The following is a 21,919-nucleotide window of genomic DNA, read 5'->3' on the forward strand; positions in this document are numbered from 1 at the left end:
TCAACCAGGCTGCTTGCGTTACAACGCAACAGTGCGTCCTCCATCCCGGGGCTTGTGGGAAATTGAGTTTGTTGTGTTAAGTTCACGTTGTAGCAACGTAGAAAGCGAAGTGAAATATGGAGTTGTAGCTGAGATAAACATTAACGACGAAGGCTTGACTAGCATATTAGTCTGCTCATTTTCGCGATTTTACTTAAATTAATCTAAATATATGTACTCTGTTTATTTAAAAAAAAATTAAATGAACATATTTTATACCTTGGACACAAACTGCAAGCAGCATATTTTAACAGCAGGGGGAGAGCGCAACCAGCAGATGATATGGTCTGCTTCTGATGACAGCCGAGGGCCCGCACAGTGGATCGGTCTTTCCGGGGTTCCAACAGCAAGACTAGTGTGCTTAAGGAGAGTCGAGAACCATCGATGATAAGTTGGTAAAATATCTATGCAACATTTGCATTAACAGCACGTGCACTGCCTTTCAAAAAGACGTCCAGTGCGGCACGGCAACAAGGATTTCAGTTAGCCACCTCAACGGCTAACAGTTCGCAGCTAAATAGTTAGCCACGACCGCAGACAGGTAATGTTAACTAAAGTTTTCAGCATCGCCATTTCGTTAGGGCGTTGAGTTGCATATCTGTCAAAATAGAAGCAAACGTTTAAGTTATTTTATTGAAGTTTTTCACATGTTTTGTTATCTGATGTTAAGCTAGGTTAACGTTAGCAAACAACACGTCAACGGCTCTTATACATTCACGTTATATCAAATTAGTAGACAGCTTTAAGCTAACTGGTTGGGAGGTGAGCTACAAAAATGTTTGTTGAATGCTCGCTTAGCCATGAAATACAACCATAACATTTCATTATATGATGTGTCGTTACTGGCATATATGTATTTTTTTTAATCACTTTTGGACACCCTCGCTATTCACGTGACTTTATTGCAACAGGTAATTGTCCTAACCTCAAACTGAGAGCCAGTTCCGGTGTGTGATGTTGCAGAGAGAAACATAGCAAACATTGTGACAACAGCTGTGATGCCTGACCGTCAACATTACAAATAATAGCAGCCACGTCATTTCCTATGTAGCTTAAAAACCTAACGCCGTAATCACGTTAGAAATGGGTCATATTTTCCTGCAGGAAACTGAAAACCTGGAAATGCACACATTAACATTGCCTTGTCAACACTTAGCTCACATATGTTCGTCTGTATCCAAGCCAAGGGTTGCTTTACTGTTTCAGGTGACTGCTGATATTTATCTGTTATTGAGGAAAGGTTGAGATCATCCAATGCTAACAGAACATTATACAATTCAAGCACAAAATAGTACAAAAGCAAGTCAAAGGACCATTGTTTGAGTATACCAAACAATGGTGGTAGCTGGAAATGACCTTCTCTTTTCTTGATTTGTAGGACATGAGCCAAAATTAAATGTGCCTATTTGTTTGTATGGATGTTTTAATGTGTGTGTGTGTGTGCTGTATGGATGCATCTGTTTCATAGACAATGCACACAGTGTGTGAAGGGTTAGGGTTAGGTTATCCTATATATCTTACCTACAGTGCTCATTCACAATAATGCATTCATAATGTTCTTGTGTTGTACATAATTAACTACGAGATGTGTCATTTCCACTAGGCGTCCTAAACAAATAGAGTTGCTACTTGGAGGGGGAAAGTAAAGTGCTGTCAGCTGGCTTGGTTGGACCTGTTTATACCCTTCTATCTGTCTGTTTTCAGGTATGTCTGAAGTTAGTCTTGAGGCTGAAGCGGGGAACACCTCAGCCGAGGACTCTCAGCTGGATTGTGAGGGGGCTGACAAAGCGGACGAGAGTTTGAGTGAAGATGTAAAACAGGAGAGTGTAGACAACAGTGGGGGAAGAGATGACACGGATGACGTCCTGTACGACATTGATATTGACAGCGCTGAGGAAAATGCAGAAAACAGTGACAAAGCTATTCAGAGGGAGGATGAGGGCATTCAGAGAAAGGGTGTGGTGACACGCAGGGACAGTGATGCTGCACACAGGTTTGAAAGTGCAGAAGATGAGGGACACGTGACACATCTTCATGTTGAACCCGCTGACACACCAGAGGAAAGTGAAGATTCTCACACTGAAACAAAGGTGATATTTACCTTCACTATGGACTCTTCTAGCACTTCCTTACTGGGCTTTTGTTCATGTCGCTGTTTCGATCTTTACTTGCTGTGATGGTGATGGTCTCTTTCCTATATAATCAACAACATGAGCCTGAGTTGTAGCTCTAAAAAGATTGTTTGTTTCTCCCTGGTAGATGTTTCAGATTTATTTCTACTTTGCTGGAGGTTTTGGAAATATAGCTGGTGTAGCTGTTGATGGTGCAGTAGTTGGTGGCTTGCTTTCTTTTTACATGTGTGTTGCTCCGTGAGGTGCCTTATGTGTGTTTGGGGATGATCAAGGCTTCATACTTTTCCTCTGCTTTGTATTAAAGCTGGCTTATCTCAAAGTGATTGTTGAAGAATAATTTATCTTTGCTGTTTTATTACCATGCAAACTATATGCACATTATTCTAAAGTCAGTAAGTATACACTATGTTTTTGCCTTCCTTTGTTGGACACTGACTCTGTGTGCAACTGAACGTGTACATGATTTTGTAAATGATTCCATTTACTCACAATGTTTCCCCGTTTTGTAAGTTGGGTGCACATGGAGCTCTTGAGTTCTACATACTGTCACATGGCTTGGAAAGTTAAACGGGTTTGGACTCCTGATTCTCAGACATCCCCACATTTCTTGTGTCCCTGGAATGTGTGATTACTCAGGTCGTCAGGCTGTTGATTCACGTTCTGTGTCGGGGCTCAGTGCCATGCGATGCATCACAGCAGTAACCCAACATTTTCAGATACATTTTACTCCTTTCTGCAGCAGAAACTCGGCACTGTGCAAACACGGTTGTGTCACTTTCTTCTGTAGTTTGAGAGGCAAGCCGTGATTCCTTCTTCTTCAGCTGACGCAGCTAATTGGACAATTAGTTTATTGTTGTTATCCCTTCCTCCCACGTCATGTTTGCTTGTATCCAGGATACTGTAGGGAACGGCACAAGATGACTTGCCATACCTTGCATTTTCATATGCTTGATTATTTTGCAGCCACTTTGCTACTCTCTGTGCTCCGGTAGGCTGACTCACTATTGGCAAACTTTCTTTCAGTGTTTGCAGATGTTGGGTTGGATCATCTTTGCTCCGAAAAGCCGGATCCTCCCTGGATACCCGGCTTAATCAGTCCCATTTTAGGTTTTGCAATATGAAAAGAATATTAAATCAAGATGCAGTACATTGATGGTACTGCAGCTAAATAAATAAAAATAAAAAAACAGTACTTGTCGGCAAATTGTGTAATCGGTCTGGATTTACACCCTTTGTTTCAGAGCTGTTTAAACTTGATGTCAGAGATTATCAGGCACGGGTCTGTTATCAGCAGTAGGTTGCTAGAAAAGCCTACCAGTGCATGTCTGTGCTGAGCTGCCCGCATGCTGGCGTCATCTGGCCTTTTAAGTATTTATGTGTCTGTCACATGACACAACACCCAAAGTAAACTCTTTGGTACCCATGCCAACATAAAACCTCGACTTTGGTCTTTTTTAAGGTTATATTATGGTTGAGCATATCAGAGATCTTTGGTTCTGGTTTCTTTTTCTTTTTTTTTTCTAAAAGATGGTTTGACTTCCAGAGAGCTAAACATCCTCCTAACATACTAACCTCTTTACATAAAGCATTCTGCTCCGAGGCCAGTTTTAACTCTTTATATAAACACATGCGTACCGTATCGGATGACACGTTGTACACTGCAGCTTGATGTATTTGCAATATATGACCCACATTTTGTGTGTATTAATTAAGACTTCAGTTGAACTAGTTTTGAAGAAGCTATCTGGTTCTTTATATTGTATCGTCTGATCGTTTAAGTGAATTGTACATGGTCAGTAAAGGCATAATATACCAAATAATAGTAAACCAAACATGCTAGCTTTGGTATGAAATGTCCCATTGTTACAAACCCCAGATTTAGTTTTTAGCTCTCGCAGTAAAACCTGTCGTGTGAGTTTAGACGAGACCCAGATCTGGTTACCTGCTGATCTGGTAGCTATTTGCATTATTTAGACACATTTCAAGGTCTACCTCTAGGTGAAGGATCTTGTTTAGAGAGAAATTCTGATTGATTTATAATACATTGTTTCAGTGTTACCCCCTTTGCCAGGTGTGTCACTTATCCACATTAACCAGCTAGAGCTAGCATGTAAACCTTTTATAGAATAGTTAGGTCAGAGTCCTCGATCCTAAGTCCACTGTGATTATAGTTTATTATAGTTTTAACAAAACTGGAGCCACAAACTGTTGTCTCCACCCGGTGGCCTGCTACAAGCTGACATGTAAATGTGCAGCTATGCAAACCAATGCGTTGCTGTGTCATATTTTTAAACCACAGGCACAATCAAGAGGGACCATGATTTATGTTTTTCATAAAAGATTATAACAGGTCTTTCCTTGTGCATTTTGTTCCATGCGTGTTCCAGCATCACAGGATTTTCCAAGTTTTAAAACATGACACGCAGGGTTTAATGTGGTCTGAAATAATTGAGGTCACTGTGGGACATAAAACGTTGCATTTGCTAGGAAACACTGACATGAACATGGCAACGAGAAACCAGATATCGTCGGTCCAAAGCATTGCTGCTGTGGAGAACAGCAGATGTTGGCGATAACTAGTTGATGCCCTTTTTTTCTTGCATAGCGTCGTGAGTGGATGTATTACACACTGAACCTTTGTGACACATAGGATCCTGTGTTGATAATACTCCACCAAACCAAGAATGTAAGTATGTTAAAGGAAAAGATGTATGTAATGCTCTTAGTAACATATTCCATCCTGTGTTTAGTCATTAAACAGAAACAGTGTTGTAAAAAATAGTGTTGAAAGTTGGTGCACAATAACTGCAGATATCTGTAAATGCTGCAACATTACTGACTTCACAAAGCTTTCACTAAGAGCTTTGTCCAGATTATAGGCATAATATATTGCAAACCTTTCCTGATCAGTGTACGTATTTAACTATAGCGCATGTTACAATAGGTCTTTAGTAATAATAATGTTAAATAATCAAAATGGTGTTCATTCGATCATTTAAAACTTTCCCATTGTTATCACTGGTGTACAGTATATGTTCATCCTGATATCACACTATCATCTCATCTCTATGGGTGCGTTCATATAATCTCTTTAAACTGATATCTGCACATAAATGCAGATGCTTTGAGTGCTAATCGTCGTCAGATTTGATACCCAAAAAGATGTAGTATGTCCCAACACTAAGCTGCTATGTCACATGCAGTATGCCAAAACATTCCAGGATGCTCTACTGCATGCGGTCACATTTGGTAGTATGCAAGTCAGCATGCTTTTCTGGCTATACTGACTCACAATCCTCTGCGCAGCGGATATATGAGCAAGAGGGTCAAATTTCACGGTGCAAAGTAGTACGTCTCAATTGTATGTATAGTGCATTCAACAGTATTTTCATTGTAAGAGTAGCTGCAGTCCGTATTAAAAGGAACGCAGCCTCTATGATGCCCTCAGAATAAAATGATCAGTATTTGATCCTGACCCAGGCTAAAGATTTCCACCATTGCTGTGTCCACAAGATGGCAGCCAACAACTGTTGTGTCCCACTAGTGGATCCTGAGTTGTCTTTCTTAATGGAGGTCTCTCTCTCAAAAGATGTTTGGAAAAGATTTAAAGAATAACTTAATTTCACCGTCCTCATTACAGGAAAGCACAATGACTGAGGAGTCCCATAGAAGCTCAGCGGCTGAGATCCCAGTCACCAGCAACGGGGACCTGGATCAGAGCCCGGACATGGTCTTCCAGAGGGTAAGGGCTTTGTTTTGAGAACAGCATCTCTCAAAACGGTTATTGTCTTGGACAATGTGAGACTTCTGGCTTCCCAAACAAAACCCCAAAAGTCCTTCAACAATGCTACCCCTTGTTATGATGTCTTTAACCGATACAGCAAGTATAATATCTTTCATTGAGTTGGCTCAACATAAAACGTTAATGCAAAATAGTAGGGCTGCAACCAACAATTATTTATTATCAATCAACCATTAGCTCAATTAATCGATTAATTCATTATTGTTTTGTCTATGATGTATCAGAAAACATTTGGTTTTTAACCAACAATCCAAAAACGTTTTCAGTTTACTATCATATATGGCAGGGGTTCTCAACGGGGACAACAGCCCCCCCCCCCCCCTACCCAGCAGAGCTAACACCAGCAGAGCTAACACCAGCAGAGCTAACACCTGCATCACTGCTGTTGATTCAGGCTGTGTGGGTTTAAAAAAACGTGGATATTTTCGCCTGAGTTTCTGAACGTTGGGGTCGACGTCGCTCCATTTATAATGCATGGAATCGGAGTTTCGGGCTTCCGGTGGAATCGCAATGCATGCAGGTGTGGCGGGCCTAGAAAAGTGAGCACCAACTCAACAAGGGCCGCCATATTGGATTTCTTCTCCGCGTGTTTACATTGTATTTGGCTAGTTTTTAGTGTGTAATCATCGCTCTTCTAGTTATGGGATTTGGACACCGAAATTGTGTGGTGAAAGGATGTTCAAACGGTGGGAAAAAGCTAAATAAATGGGCAGAATCGCATTGTGAGCTTCACGATTGCACTTGTTTGATGAAAAATTGCGACTGCAAGCCCCCGTTCGAACTATTTCCATTTCCAACAGCACGAAAGAACAATGATGGAAGGCTAGCATGGACCAAAGCTGTAAAGAGACAGGATTACAATGGGAAGTCTTGGGAGCCCAAGAAATCTTCGCGGATTTGCATTTCATGCAAGGAAAACCAACAAATGAATTCCCTGATCCTGAACTCGACCTGTGGTATGTGTCAAACCCCAAATCATCAAAAAGGAAAGCGCCTACCCCAAGAGCAGAGCTTCCTTCGAAGCGAAGGCGGACTAAAGTTGAAGGTCTTGACGGAACGAGATGTCCAGAAACATTGGTCGATGAGTCCGTTTCAAGTGCATTAAATTCCACAGCAATATTCTTGAGCTCCTGGCTGCATTGCGATTCCACCTGAAGCCCGAAACTCCAATTCCATGTATTAATGTGTTGGATTAGACTTGTTCCTTTGTGCTCGTTTATCGAGAGTGCAACTTGTTTCACATTTCTGAGGCTGCTGTGTTTAACACCGGTTACAGTTTGAATGTCTTAAGGGACCTGGATAATGGATAGGGGGGCGCTGGCCCAAAGAAAGTTGAGAACCACTGATATATGGAGAAGAAAATCATCACAATCTTACACATTTAAGACACATTTGCAACTCTACAAAATAGGTTTCATTCTATGTAGCAGTGGTATGCTCGGACAAGTCAACGTGATATCCTTTTAGCAGTGAAGCCATTTTAAAGTAGACCTCAGGGAGTCCTCTGCTTCTCCTCTGTCTGACTGAGCGAGCAGTGCTTCCAGATGGCCTGCTGCTTACCGTAATGGCTCACATCACACTTGACGGTCTGTGGCACGGAGGACGTCACAGCCACAAGAATGTTTTGCAGCCTCAAAACATTAAATCTTCATAACATTGGCTCAGGCATTGAATGCATATAAATGTCATATCAACAGTGCACCACATCGCTGCTGTTTGCTACTTTAGGTTTGCAGAGAGTTCGCTTCAATCACGAGCGTGACATGAACGATATGAAATGTTTGCGTCTGTACAATCGACCGTTCCCTTCTCAACCGTTACAATACAGTAGCGGCAGCTTCACAAAACGTATGGTCCTCTGCTGTTTTACACCCTCTCAACCGTTTTCATTTACAATAAAATACTTTTGGAGAGGGAAAGAGTTTTGTTGTGAAGTTGATCTAAATATATTATTTTTGTGTTTTGGATGAATTTTTGGTGAACCCCAAATGACACACACACACAGAAAGTACAGAAAGTTCCCTGTCTCTGTTGCATGTCTGTTAAGAACCACTAAACCTATTAATATAATCCCTGTTTGATTTGTTTCACAGGACTCTTACCCCAGTGTCCCCGGGGCCCTAAACCTCTCAGAGTCCTGTGTCACCGCCGGCAACTTTGCTTCAACAACAGAGGGCATCATTGAATCCGGACCGTACAAAGGTAAAAACATTCGCTCCCCGTTTTTATTGTTGCTCTCCTTGTTTTTGTGTGTTCACCATTGTACCGCGCTTGTCAAACTTTTGTGCCGGAGCAGCTCATCAGAAACTTATCAGGCCTTGCTATAATTTGAGTGCTTTGCAGTATCTGTGTTTACAAACGGTCTTTCTCTCCGTGTATTCACAGCGCTCCACTTTTGGGTTTTTAATCTCTGTGAAAATGAAAAGGTGGACATTTGAATTTGTAAAGGTGGACATCCAATTGAATTTTGAATGAGTTTCCTCTGATCTCCAGGCTTTTAACCCTCCTTTCCTTTTCATCATCACGCCCCTTGTTACAAATGCAAATAAAAACTCTCCCCATGGAGTGGTGAGCTGTTGTAGCCCGTTTACCACAATGTTGCCATGGATATTTTCCATGTTGTTTACGCCGGTCGGTAGGCTTTTGTTCTTTAACGCATTCATTTCTGCAACATGGAGACGGCCACTGAGATGAGACAAAGAAGAAAAACGAACACACAGGAAATCAACCTCAATGAGAAATTCTCCCTTACACTTGTGTAGACTGGATGGTGACATACTAATGAATCATAACTCTGAATATCTCCCAGGGTCAGCAAGCCTGCCCACGTCTCCCGTGGCACCTGTAGCTCCCAGCTCAGCTGTTGCTAGCCGCCTGGCGCGCTCTTCCAGCGATAGTCAGGCTGAGAAAGGTACCAGCAGCGATGGAGTATGAATCAGATGATACTGAATCGTCACCATTCTGCACACTAAATTAACCGCAGTCCTCTTGTACCTCTTGGTTTTCATCAGTTTCTTGCCTGCTCCTTGTTCCCACAGGCTGTGCTCCATTCAGAATCAAACCTTTCTTCTTCTCCCTTCTTGTATATTGGCTCTCCAACTTTGTCTCTGCATAAGTCTGGGCTAACTGAAGTAGTTTTCTGCTTTTTACAGTGGCTAATGATCTGCATTTACACACACCCTCCCTTTTTAGAGTCATTTTCCTAAGATCTAGATCTGATGCCTAAAAGCATTTGTTTGGCTTGGAAAGAAATACTGCTTTCACACTTAATCGCAGTGGGTTTTCATGCTTGTAATCTTTGTCCTTTGTTGGCACCCATAGTCTCCCATAGTCTCTAACTGTGGAGTCCTGACACTGACAAAATATTGTAAAAAATACAAAAGAATACATCAATAGATCTCTTTTTGTTAAATAATTCAAAGAAAGTTAAAAAAGAAATATACATTTTAGAATTTGCCTATTGAATTCCATACAGTATAGTAGTACAATAGTTTTTACCTCTAATCAGTTGCTAAAACTAATATCTAAACCCTTTTTATCTGGTAAGCAAACATTTATTTTTATACTCAATTTTAGTTATTTAACTAACGATATTATTTATTGATGTATTCAGCTATATTTTTGACTGATATCTTTTTAACTATAATTTATAAGTTTCGGTGCTCAGTATCTTCCAGCGTTTCCCCTCTATGCCCAAACCACAATAAATCATTTTGACTGTGACTGTTTTCCATGGTGGTAAGTCCATGATTTAATTGTATTTTTAATGTTCATCTTGATTAGAACAATGATAGATGTCATGTAAACTGGCCTCTAAATGTAGTATTGTGTCTGTGTTAAAGTTTTAATGTTAACATGACAATCTCGTCAAACTGTTCAATGATTATAACACTTGGATTGTACCTCCCTAATTATCAACAAATCTCCTTTAGCCTGCAAATCGAATAACTTAGTCTCCCACTAAGTGAATTGCTTTTAATTGTCCAGGCACGATGAATGCACAGCCACAGAGTGGAGCGGTAGTCCTTTCAGATGACCTAAAGAGCCCGGCCATGGAAAAACTGGACCTAGTGAGAAAGTGGAGCATCAACACTTATAAAGTAATCCTCTCTGTACTTGTGTTTTTTTTCTTTTTATGTCCATCCTCACCCTGATTCTTCTCTCAGTCTTAGTCTCAGTCTTTATCTCCTCTCAGTTTATTAGGATGTTGGCAGAAAAGTAAACCATACACCAGGGGTCGGGAACCTATGGCTCTTTCGATAACGCAATATGGCTCGCTGACATTTAACATGATTAACAAGTAATAAATAATTATATTGTGTCATTTTAAAGTAAAACATTTAGCAGCGGATTTGTTTTTAGTTCTCCCCTCTCCTTTCCTCCGCTCGGTCTCTGGCTGTAGGTGAAGGTGTGTTCACACGTGTGTGTGTGTGTAGGGGGCGGAGCCCCGCCCGTCGCGAAACCGAGCATAGGACAAACTGCACAAAGCAAGCAGTAGACTGGGGGCCAACATTAAAAACTGGGACTACGTCGAGGGCCAAACGCGGTCCACATTTATTGAACAGGATACACATATTGGATAAAGTGCAAAAAGATATGGAACATATTTAAGTCAACTGCAAACGGGTTGCTGAGCAGTTCAATTTAAATATCTGAGCAGCAAAGTCGCCAAATGGTCTCAGTTGATCAGCAGAATGCAGTCGGGAACACAGCGGTGGAGATGTTTGTCAGTGTTTGGAAACACGTAGTGACCAAAGTTTCCTGCTGCATCAGAGTCTCCCACAGGCAGCTTGGCTTAGAAAGCTCTCACTGCATCACACATGTCTGTGATCACACGGCCCTGAAGCTGCAGGTTTAACAGTGAGATGGTTCGTTATGTCGCACAAACAGGCCAGCTCACATCGTCCCAGAGATCTGTGGTGTGTTTCCCTTTGCTTTCCAAAAACTTTCATTTCATTCACATATTTAGTTACTTCCTCGAATGTCTTTCCCCGTGGTTGTGCCATGCATTGATTTACCAAAATCGGCGGGCCAGTTATGACAGACATATGATTTTTTCTTGCGGGCCGGATATAATTGCCTTGAGTTTGACACCCGTGCCCAGTAAACACTGAAACGTGCTCATAAATGAGATAAATAACGTAAGCGTTTAGTTTATTTAATAAAAGAGCACGTGTTCAATGAAACGCTGATACCGCTATTAGTTCTCGGAGACGTGTTATTCTTAAAAAATGCACGCATAAAGTTGCATTCAAATCTATTAAATATATGGCTCTCAAGGAAATGCATAACAAAATATTTGCCTTTTATGGCTCTCCCAGCCAAAAAGGTTCCCGACCCCAAAGTGACAAAAATAAATGACTGATATCCTCTTGTTTTTGGCTATTTTGGCTCCATTCCTCTGATTGTCTCTCTGCTCTTTTTCTCTTGACTAAGTACAGTAGCAACTCCCAGCAGTCATTCTTAATATTAAACTAAATGCTGCTGCCCTCTGCAGTGTACCAGGCAGATCCTGTCTGAGAAGCTGGGACGGGGCTCTAGGACAGTGGACCTGGAGCTGGAGGCACAAATCGAAGTCCTCCGCGACAACAAGAGAAAGTACCAGAACGTAATCAAGCTGGCTCAGACGCTGGCCAATCAGCTGTCCCAGATAATGCAGACGCAGAGGCAGCTGGGTGACGCCTTCGCCGACCTCAGCCTCAAGTCACCAGAACTGCATGTGAGTCAATATAGATGCATTGTAATGTATCAGATTAGGTAGGATAAACGGGAAGGGGCGTGTTATCATCCTTACTTAGTGTTCTGACAAAGGGTCATAAGTGCAGCATGTAATGCTGGTGTGCAAATGTTTCTGAGACTCCACTCTGATCCCTTACTCTTTATGTTTATTGCATTAGGATATAACCGTCACAAGTTAATGGCTTTAAAGGCACTTTCTCAGAGTCCTCCAAGTGTGTTACAGGATTTATCTATATTGCTCCATGATTCAAATACCGAGTGCTTTCTTTTTCATATTCGAGTGAGTGCATATACGGGACAGTACAAAGACTGTACATCATAGAAATATATATTTTTGTATCTCAGACACTGATGTTCTTTGGGAATATTGTGCTGTAGATTTATTGTTTCCATTGCTGTTTTATTATGTCTTGCTTAGTCTGCATATTCGTTTATTTCTTTTAAATATTTCTAAGGAAATGTGTGTTAAATCGATGCAGATGCTGACAAAATTCATAATTTTTTCTCATACATTTTAAGTGTGTGTGTGTGTGTGTGTGTGTGTGTGTGTGTGTGTGTGTGTGTGTGTGTGTGTGTGTGTGTGTGTGTGTGTGTGTGTGTGTGTGTGTGTGTGTGTGTGTGTGTGTGTGTGTGTGTGTGTGTGTGTGTGTGTGTGTGTGTGTGTGTGTGTGTGTACTTGCACAGTGTAATTCTGGCAGTTGCTTTTGTCACTGCGATCGTTGCCAAATGAGCAACGTTTAGGGAGAATACTAAAATGTATTTTACTCTGTTCTTTAGGAGGAGTTTGGCTATAACGCTGACACCCAAAAGCTTTTGTCCAAAAATGGAGACACACTGCTGAGTGCCATCAACTTTTTCATCTCCAGCGTTGACACACTCGTGGACAAAACGATCGAAGACACCTTGGTTAATATCAAACAGTATGAATTTGCCAGGTAGGTCATGCATGATTGTGTGTGTTTTATTGTGCCTGCGAACAATCTCCAAAACAAATTATTATTTAAACATTTGGAGGAAATTTTTCAGTCTTCCGATCTTGTTATCATATTTCCACTACACGATAGTCGTGGCCAAGAGAATTCCCAATAACGACATTATTATAACAATATCTATAGAAAATTCAAAATACATTTTTATTATAATGCTATTAGTGAATTCATGTTTAACATTTCAGGGATCATTTGTCACATGTATGTATAGTGATGTTTATTTTTGCACATAATGCATACACTCGTATTGCATATTTCTGATGCTGTTTAAATAATACCACACTTCTAGGGTTGAGTATGATGCGTACCGTACAGACTTGGAGGAGTTGAATCTGGGACCACGTGATGCCACCACCATGCCCAGGATTGAGCACTCCCAGCAGCAGTTCCAGATCCACCGCGAGAAATACGAGAGGATGCGAAACGACGTCGCCGTCAAGCTGAACTTCCTGGAAGAGAACAAGGTCGGTGTGGTGGCTTGTTCTGCTCCACATAACTGCGCCAATATAATGACTTTCAGTTCAAATGTGCTCACTGCTCACCATCTCTTCATTTCCTTTTCCTGCTCCCAAACAGGTGAAGGTATTGCATAAGCAGCTCGTCCTGTTCCACAATGCCATAGCTGCGTACTACGCTGGAAACCAACAGCAGCTGGAACAGACACTCAAGCAGTTCCACATCAAGTTGAAAATGCCAGGTGGGGACAGTCCATCTTGGCTGGAAGAGCACTAATCGCTCCTTTTTGAAGCCACAGTGGCTCAGTGTGACAGAAAATGTCAAATTCTACAGAAACTACAGGAACCCTTCAACTCTACTGTCACTGCCTTTCACACTTGTAAATCTTTTAACTCTTAACAAAAAATGAAGAAAAAAAAGAAAAACCCATACAATCCATTGTACTCTTGTTGTTTTAATCATCCTTTTCATCTTGCAGTTATTTGAACTCATAGGAAACGCACTTTTAAACTGTTTGACAAATCCGTTGAACAGGAGTTGCTGCATTGAACACATTTGGAAACTGTAAATGGCCAACTGTATTCCAGCATATGAATGTTGTATCCCAGCACGGCGGCTAACTTGGCTCTGTAGTGGCAGCTACGGGATCAAAACGACTGCCGTTTGCTCATCATATACTGCACTCTGCTCAGTTGACTGAGATTGGGATGAATGCTTTAATAAAGTCTAATCGGGAAGCTTCAGTAGACTCTGAACATGAGTTTACAGGGTGAAGTGGCATTCAAGATTTAGGAGTCATGCGAATGCAAACTGGTCACTTTTACAATCAAACTCATATTAAAATGATAGTTTGACATTATGGGAAATGCGCTTATTTGCTTTTCTTTGCTGAGAGTTTGTTCAATATAAGGCTACAGCCAGCAGCTGGTTAGCTTAGCTTAGCATGAAGATTGGAAACCAGGGAAACCGGCTAGCCTGGCTCTGTTCAAATGTAAGACACATTCTGGTGCACCTCTAAACCTCACTAAAACCAAAGTGTAAAAAATCAAGTTGTGGTTATATTGGAGGCTATGTGCCCGAGGACAGAGCCAGGCTAACAGTTTTCCCTGATTACAGTCTTCGTGCTAAGCTAAGCTAACCAGCTGCAGGCTGTGGCTTCATATTTAATGCATACACATGAGAGTTGTGTTGATCTTCTCATCTAACTCTACGTTCCCAACATGTCAAACTATTTCCTTAACTTGATATGTTAAAATCATATTGATGTCCGTTCACAACAAATCATGTATGTTGTGATATGATTATGTTGACAGGACGCTACTTTTAATTTATATTGCCCTCTGTTTTTTGTTTTTTTTGGCATTTCCCTCTTTTGTCTTCATTCGTGGCATATGACTGAATGGGTTAAAGAATGATTCTCTTCCAGAGAGATCGAAGGACCAGCCTTACTGTATGAGACTAAATGTGCCTTGACTTTGTTCTTCTCTTCCTTCCCTGTGCTTTGATATCTGGTCTTGTTGTTGAAAACGGGCGCTCTCATTACCAGTTTTCGGGACCAACTCTCGCAGGAAGAGAAGGGACCAAACACACACACACATACACACACTCAGAGGACGGTACAGTTAGAGCCTGTACAACTGTACATGTAAGAAATATGATAGCTGTGTTAAAAATAAATACTCTACTAACATGCGAAAGGTTCAAATACATTTTAAGACTTGCTGTTCTCAAAGATATTTATCCATATTGCACATATGCACATTTATGCATTTGAGACGAATTACAAAAAAAGTTGTAAGAAGTGTATGATATGTAAGGTGAAAACCAAAATATGATTAACTTGGGAAACTTTTTTTTTTTTCTTTTTTCAAAATTTTGAAAGACCAGCATCCTTTGTCTGAGCTTCTAAAGGTTTTGTTCATTGGGCTGCATGAAAGTATATTTTTCAAAGAGGACATATTGTACTCTGGTATTGAAAACCAGCTGTCATGACCTCACTTGGTTGATTTGTACTTTTCCTATGGCTCACCATAGCAGTTTGAGAGTGTGAATCTTGTACAACAATCTATTGTTTCCCTGAAATAGATGGATATATATTTGTAATTTTCTCTATTTTACCTTAAGTATGTAGTTTTTGATTTTGATTTTTTTTCCTGAAGACCTACATAATGATGTGCTAATGGGACTCTACCTTTTTTGTAATAATGAAACATTAACAAATGTTGAGTTAAGAGAAGGATTATGAATGTTGTGTAACCTCTTTGGGAAAATAAAAGATTCTTTTCTTTATCCCTAGATGTGTTTTGTAGTAGCAGGTTGTATGACGAGTCCCCACAAGGGGCCAACAAAGAAATATGAAGCAAGATAAAGCTTTATAGTACACTTGGTAACAGAAGGCTACAGCGAAAAAGGATGCAGACATTATCACTGAGGGGGAAAGCTTATGACATGCCGTTTGAGAAGTTTTACCGTTTTTTGTTCTTTTCAAGGAATACAGCAGCGGTTTATAGTCTGTTGACTTATGGATTTAAATGGACTTGTTTACTTAAGTCCAGGTGCTTTTAGGTACCCACCACACCCACGAGTATACATTTGTCAGGATCCGGTTCATCTTTAAAAAAGCTTTGAGGATGTTGATCACAGATTCAGTGATGTGTTTTATCTGTAGTTACATTGTCATTCAAATGTCGCAAAGCAAATAGATTTCCTTTTCCAGACTTAAAGCAGCAGTTTAATGTTTCTTAGTTGAAAGGAATGGAGCTCTGCAGTTCTAAGATGTCTGAGTGTACAGATTAATTAACTAGCAATTACAAAATTATTTATTAATTTAATTCAGTAACTATTTAAAAAAAAAAGAAACTTAATTATATTTTGTATTGTGTAGTTTAGTGATTTTTGCAAAAACTAGAGAGATGCTCCAACATTTTTGTAACAGGAATACAATATAACTGGTGAAAAATAAGGAAATGAAAAGGTATGTTGTATTTTTTTTAATCTAGTTTGTATTTTAGTTTATTATTTATTAACACTCGTTTAATGCTCTGATTTAAAAGTTGATCCATTATTTTGATGACCGCAGATCTGTGCGTTTCTGATCTTTATCTGGATCAGAACATTAAACCACCTGAGTTTATGTCACTGGTTGCAGCCTTGTGATTGCACCAGTGGTCACACGCTGCGTGTGGCGCGCGCAGGGGGACGCGTGAACGTGCCTATTCCACCTGGCCCAATCACGTACGAGGAAGCTCACATCACCGCCGCCGTCTGCTGCTGCTGCTGCTGCTGCAGCTGCTGGAGAGTGTGTCTGCACTGTTTGTGCTGCAGCTCGACCAGGACACCAGCTCCAGCTCACCTGACCGGCTTATAACCTGAAACAACACAGATTTTCTCCTCTGAAAAGTATCGACCACTAACTCCAACGGTGTCAGAGCGCGTTACGTGACCCCGCGAGCCCTCTCATCCCCCCCCGGTAAGTCAAGCAGGACGGTACCGCCGCATCATGCTGTGTGTGTGGATGTGAAATATGTAACGACCTGCTACAACTCTGCTGTGAAAAGTCATTGTACCGTGAGAGTAGAGTCTAAAGACAGCATTTAACCTTCCTACCACTCTATTGTCTCTTTGAGCCTTTTAAGGGGACCACAGAAGGTGTCCTGCAATGCAGTTAAGGTCCAAAATTACATCATAATGAAGATTTAGTGTAGTTTGAGGCCTGAGTGTGTTGCTTTGCTGTATGTTGGTAATGTATAGAGCTCAACATGTAAATTATTGCACAACAAATTAAGAATTGTATACCTAAAGGTGTATATCTCATTCAAGCAACCACATTGTAATGTAAAAGAGTAGTAGTCACAGTTTACAAAGTAGTAATCCCCTTTGGAAGTTGTTATGTATTATCGTGTTACACAGCATTGAATCAAACATTTTTTATATGTTTTACAATATGTCAATACCAGAATACTTTTTCTAGATACTGTAGTTGTAGTCAGTTAAGAATCACTGTATGCAAATGACTGAAGCTTATAAGTTGTGTGTAATTGGTTGTTTACCTACTTGCATGAACCATAAATATTGTATTTGGACAGAATATTATTTAAAATGGTCCAATATTGGTGCTATATGTTTTAGTATTTGATTACACTAATACTTTTACCGATACTTAAACATGCTAATTTCCAGTACTTTATTTGAGTTTTTGACATTCTTTGGCGCTTTGGATGGATTTTGGTTGCTACTACAAAAGAATAAAACGCAGCCCTTTTATTTAATGGACATTTGAAGTCTAGGTTAAAGTGATTACTGGAAGCAGTGTTTCAGTATTGCGGTGGTTGTTGCGGATCCACTAACAGAACTTACTAGTTCAGCATGTATGGCGTTATAACTCTGCCCCTGTTGGTTTTGTTCTGCCCCTCAGACCCCGGCTTCCTTGGCTTTTGTACACTACTATACATGCTGAGATGAATTAGAGGGCAATCCATTCAAGTGTTGGGAACAATACCCCCCCCGTGGAAAAAAAGGGTTTCTCCCCGGGTCAGGTCAAGGGAGAGGGCGGTGTCACCCCCCCGGTTGCTGTGGAAGCAGAGGGTAACATGGAAAACTCAATTCTCTGACGTCATCCCAGAGGAGGAAGATGTTGGGGGACTTGATTTATTTCTGTGGGAGCAGGAGAGGGGCTGAACAGTTGTTGGCAACCTGGTCAACTCGAGTGGTCTTTATTGCCTAAATATCTGTCCTTGTTTTATAAATAACATTTTAATCTGCAATGAAAAACGGTTTAAAAATATAATCCAAATCTCTCAGCTATAAACTGTCTAATAAAGAAAATAAGAAAATTGTCAACAACAAATATTCCTTCCACAAATGTTTCAATAAATATTGTTTAGGGGATTTATGAACATCGCTCAGTGGCTCCTGTTGTGCTTTGCGAGGGTCTGTAATGTGATCCGTGTACATGCGCTGCATGTAAGTAGTGGTTTGCAGGTATTAAAGTGTATTCTAATGAAGCCTGCTGTGTCTCCGGGCCCTTGGGCAAACACTTTTCCCCGCCGCCATGTAAACAAGTTTGCATTCCCTCCTTGTTTCCCTGCTGTTGTCTCTATGGTGACCTGAACACCTGCTTTATTTGTCACCTTTGTACATCGTAATAGCCCTTACTCGGGATCTGTTTGGTTTGAGCTTCTACTAAATCAAACAGTACTTGTGTTATTCTGCTCTGATTAATCTGTAAGCTTCCGTGGCAGACGTTGGTTTAACGCTGCACAAGACTGTGAAAGCCAAGAGGTACAGTGAGATTTGCCTAAAGCTGATCTTAGCAGAAGGCTCAGATTGCTGAAGCAACAATTGGAGCGCGAGCCAGAGGTGTTAGAGACGCAGTGGTCTGCTGCAGGCGAGACACTGATCACCTGTTGACAAAAGAACAAACGGAAGAAGAGTCAAAGCTCTGTTTTTGATCCGTAGCCTCGCAGATGGTGTTCTCCGTCTGCCCCATCTCATCCCTCCTCCTTGTCATTACCTCACCTGAGTGGGTTCTGTTTCACCTTGTTTTCTTCTTCTCTGGGTTTGCCATGTGGTTCTTATTCGGAGGTTCAGTGGTTGTTTTGTGATCTGAAGTGTAATGTACTTCTGGAAAATGCTCTATAGAGTACGTCTTGAAGCTGCTGTGTCATTGTGTCCATCCTATTAGAAGTGGGTGATCAATATATAAAGACAGTTCAGCAGACACGCAGCTACATCTTTGTGTCCACCTGACAAGTTGAAGTCCATTGTTCACTCTCCTTTTTCGCTCTGTTTTGGTCTCCACCAAATCCTGTCTCTTTAGCAGCTAGTTGCTCATGGTGTCTGTTTGGTGCTCGGCAGGTGGTGTAGTTTGTTTGAACACCTTTTTAAAGATGTATATATATATATATACTCTGTTGCCAGGTCATTCGGTACACCTAGCCAAAGAAAATGCAGTGTCATACAAAAAGTCCTGTGATAGATCGTAACGTCATGAAGGTTATAATGTTCCGTTTTTGTGAGACAGGTGTTGATTTTCTGATCAGCTCTGTTTGTTTGTATTGCATTATACTGACAGGTGATTTGTACTAAGTCTTCCCTCATTGATATAAACAGGGAGGAGATTATATAAGACACATCAGTGTTACGCAGGTGTAGCTAATTAACTCGCAACTGACTTTAGATACTATGGTGTTGTAAAATGTCCCACAATTGACACATTTAGGGCATCTCATGGTATATATCATCACGCACATGCTTAATTCCTTTTTTAGGGCTTCAACTACAGATTGTTTTATTATCAGTTAACCTGCATATTATTGTTTTGATTAATGGATTGATTGTTTAGTTCATTAAATAAGTAAGAAAATCATTTTTTCAGCAACCAGCAAATGTTTGCTTAATAAATAGCTAAAGGATTATTAATCAAGTGTCAATCAACCAATCAATGAATCCACTAACGAGTTCAGCATCATTGGAAATGCTCTAATGTCGGGGTTGACGTGTCATTATAGCAAACATTTATTTTGGGATTGTGAGAGACGTTATGATCCCCACACACACACACACGAGGTACTGAGTGACACGTTCAAAACATTTTTCTGCCTGGTCAGAGGATAAGCGCAGATTCCTTGTTTGTTTGAATCTGATTAAGAAAGGTTTTCCTGGTGGTTATATAATTAGATGAATTCCCTCCTCAGTTACAGGTTAGCTGACAGGCGCGATACAACCTGTGTTACAGGTGAGATAGTCATTCATATTAGTCTTAGCATGAACCCGTCTGAAGCCTGTTCAAACAGTAATTGACAGAGCAGCAACGCGTGCTCTGCAAACTGCCAGCTTTAATCTTTCAAATCTGAAAACCTCGTTTCAGACACGGGCTGTTATTAGCAGCTTTGTGCTAAGCTTGGGGGATATGTTGTGTTGGGGGCGACTGCATCTGCACACAGTCTTTACAAAATCCTTCTATGACTCTGCAGGTGTTTGTGTAGCAAGAGGAGGCCCGGTGAAGGGACTGCAGTTACATGACAATTTTGGGGGGTTATGAGGTTTAATTTGTGTCAATATGCATCTCCATTACATTCTCCTGGGAGGTATTTATTATATGGTGCTGTACGATCTGATGTAAGCTATAATATGATTTATGACAGTGTTGGCAATCCTTCTGCTTTTAATTCCAATATCAGGCATATCATAAATAATGTTGTCATAGTGTCAACAGGAAGCTAGACATATTCTCTGCAGGCTGTCGCACACAGTTTCTCTTAAAAGTTTTTAATATGTTGTGAATATTTTTCTGTATAGATTTCCATGATAGATCTGATCAATGTGTTTAATTATAGAGTAAATAAAGAGGGACATTTGTATTAAAAAGACGATAACTTTGGAGGATATCAACTTGATTTGTCTGATCCCTCAAATTAACGTCAGATAAACGTTTTAATACATTTTTGTCCCACATCATTTATTTTGACAGCACATTAGGAAGGATGTTTTAATGTCCAGTATGAACAGGAGACATTATAACATCCAAATGTTCATATGTCATATCTAACTATTGTTTTATGACAGACTTGTAGCACCATATAAATGTTATATATGTAATGTAAAATACTTTTTCTTTAAATTTGAACATTTCTAGGAAAAGGAGCTCAGTCACTGGATGATAAAGTTACTTGCAACTAATTTTCATGACTCATTAAACAAGACTCAAAGTGTAGCAGCGGATCAGAATGCCATAATTATGTGACGTGGTCATTAATCAGAGCTTTAAGAGCCCCAAATAGACGAAGTGTTTTTCACTACATAACCCAGAAACCTACTTTGCTGTCATAAGAACTCATGGATAAATGTCAGCTTGTTGTTTTAAGTTTCTACCAACAGTTTCTTTCCATTAGAAAATATTCATTGTCGTCTAAATGTCCCACTATAAATAATAACACCTACAGAGTAACTTCTTTTAATCACTAAATGGAGTGAACATGTGTCATATTGACTCCTCTAGCAATTCACGCTCAATTACACAAAAAAAACCAAGATGTCTATGAAACTTTAGGAATGAAAAAGACAGAGCTGTCACCTCCAGCTGACCGCTTTCCTTTCACACAGAAGGGGACTCTGATGCAGAGCGAGATGGAAGGGAGATTGCGGTCTATTCATAGTAACGTTTGTGAATCGTGTGCCAATTTTGAGTAAAGGCAGAGGAGCGTCAGGGACCGTTTCGAAGTGGATTTACAGTGATTGCCAACCTGAAGTTAGAGCAGGCTTCAATTGTTTTTCAACTAATTTAGGAGGACAGTGCACTGCAGACTTTAAGAAGATGCTGTTTGCAGGGGGACGTCTCACTCCTCACTCATTACCTGCCTCTTAACACTTCAAAAGTTGCATAACTAGATTCTGTTAAATGAGAGTATTAACTTATTTGTTGACAAGCAAGACGGAGACTTCCTCTGCTGACGTTTAGAAGATAAACCTGTTCTGGAATGATCCATGTTTGTTCATATTGATGGTTTAGTTCCACATGGCCTGAGGTGCTGAGTACTGTACCTTGGCCTCATTAGGATTTTATTCCTCACTCTAGACAAATAACACCACGTTATAATCCCCTTAACACCAATTTTGCAGATTTGAGAGTGAAGAAACTGTTCAGTTTCGTTCGAGCCACGTTAATCCTCCATGCAGAGCCTTCTGTATCGTTGTTTTGGAGGTTGTTGACCTGTACAAATTGGTCGGCCTGAGTTCTAGATTTAACTTAACTCATTCTGCAA

General features: G+C 40.5%; 1 protein-coding gene across 4 annotated transcripts; it reads left to right on the forward strand.

Moving 5' to 3' along the window:
* The first annotated feature begins 113 nt into the window (after window positions 1-113).
* On the forward strand, window positions 114-15,446 carry arfip1 (ADP-ribosylation factor interacting protein 1 (arfaptin 1)). 4 transcript variants are annotated; one of them, XM_029442171.1, is made up of 10 exons: window positions 114-580; window positions 1,744-2,129; window positions 5,812-5,913; window positions 8,067-8,175; window positions 8,783-8,884; window positions 9,961-10,073; window positions 11,471-11,692; window positions 12,490-12,647; window positions 12,991-13,165; window positions 13,278-15,446. In XM_029442171.1, exons 2-10 carry the CDS (start codon window positions 1,746-1,748, stop codon window positions 13,431-13,433), a joined length of 1,521 nt encoding a protein of 506 aa, XP_029298031.1. In that variant the 5' UTR covers window positions 114-580; window positions 1,744-1,745; the 3' UTR covers window positions 13,434-15,446. The 4 variants fall into 4 exon arrangements, with proteins under 4 accessions (XP_029298031.1, XP_029298091.1, XP_029298167.1 ...); XM_029442231.1 differs by having other exon boundaries at window positions 114-434; XM_029442307.1 differs by lacking the exon at window positions 8,783-8,884.
* The last annotated feature ends 6,473 nt before the right edge of the window (window positions 15,447-21,919 follow it).

This window comes from Cottoperca gobio, chromosome 1, assembly GCF_900634415.1.
Source record: "Cottoperca gobio chromosome 1, fCotGob3.1, whole genome shotgun sequence".
Classification (NCBI taxonomy): Eukaryota; Metazoa; Chordata; class Actinopteri; order Perciformes; family Bovichtidae; genus Cottoperca; species Cottoperca gobio.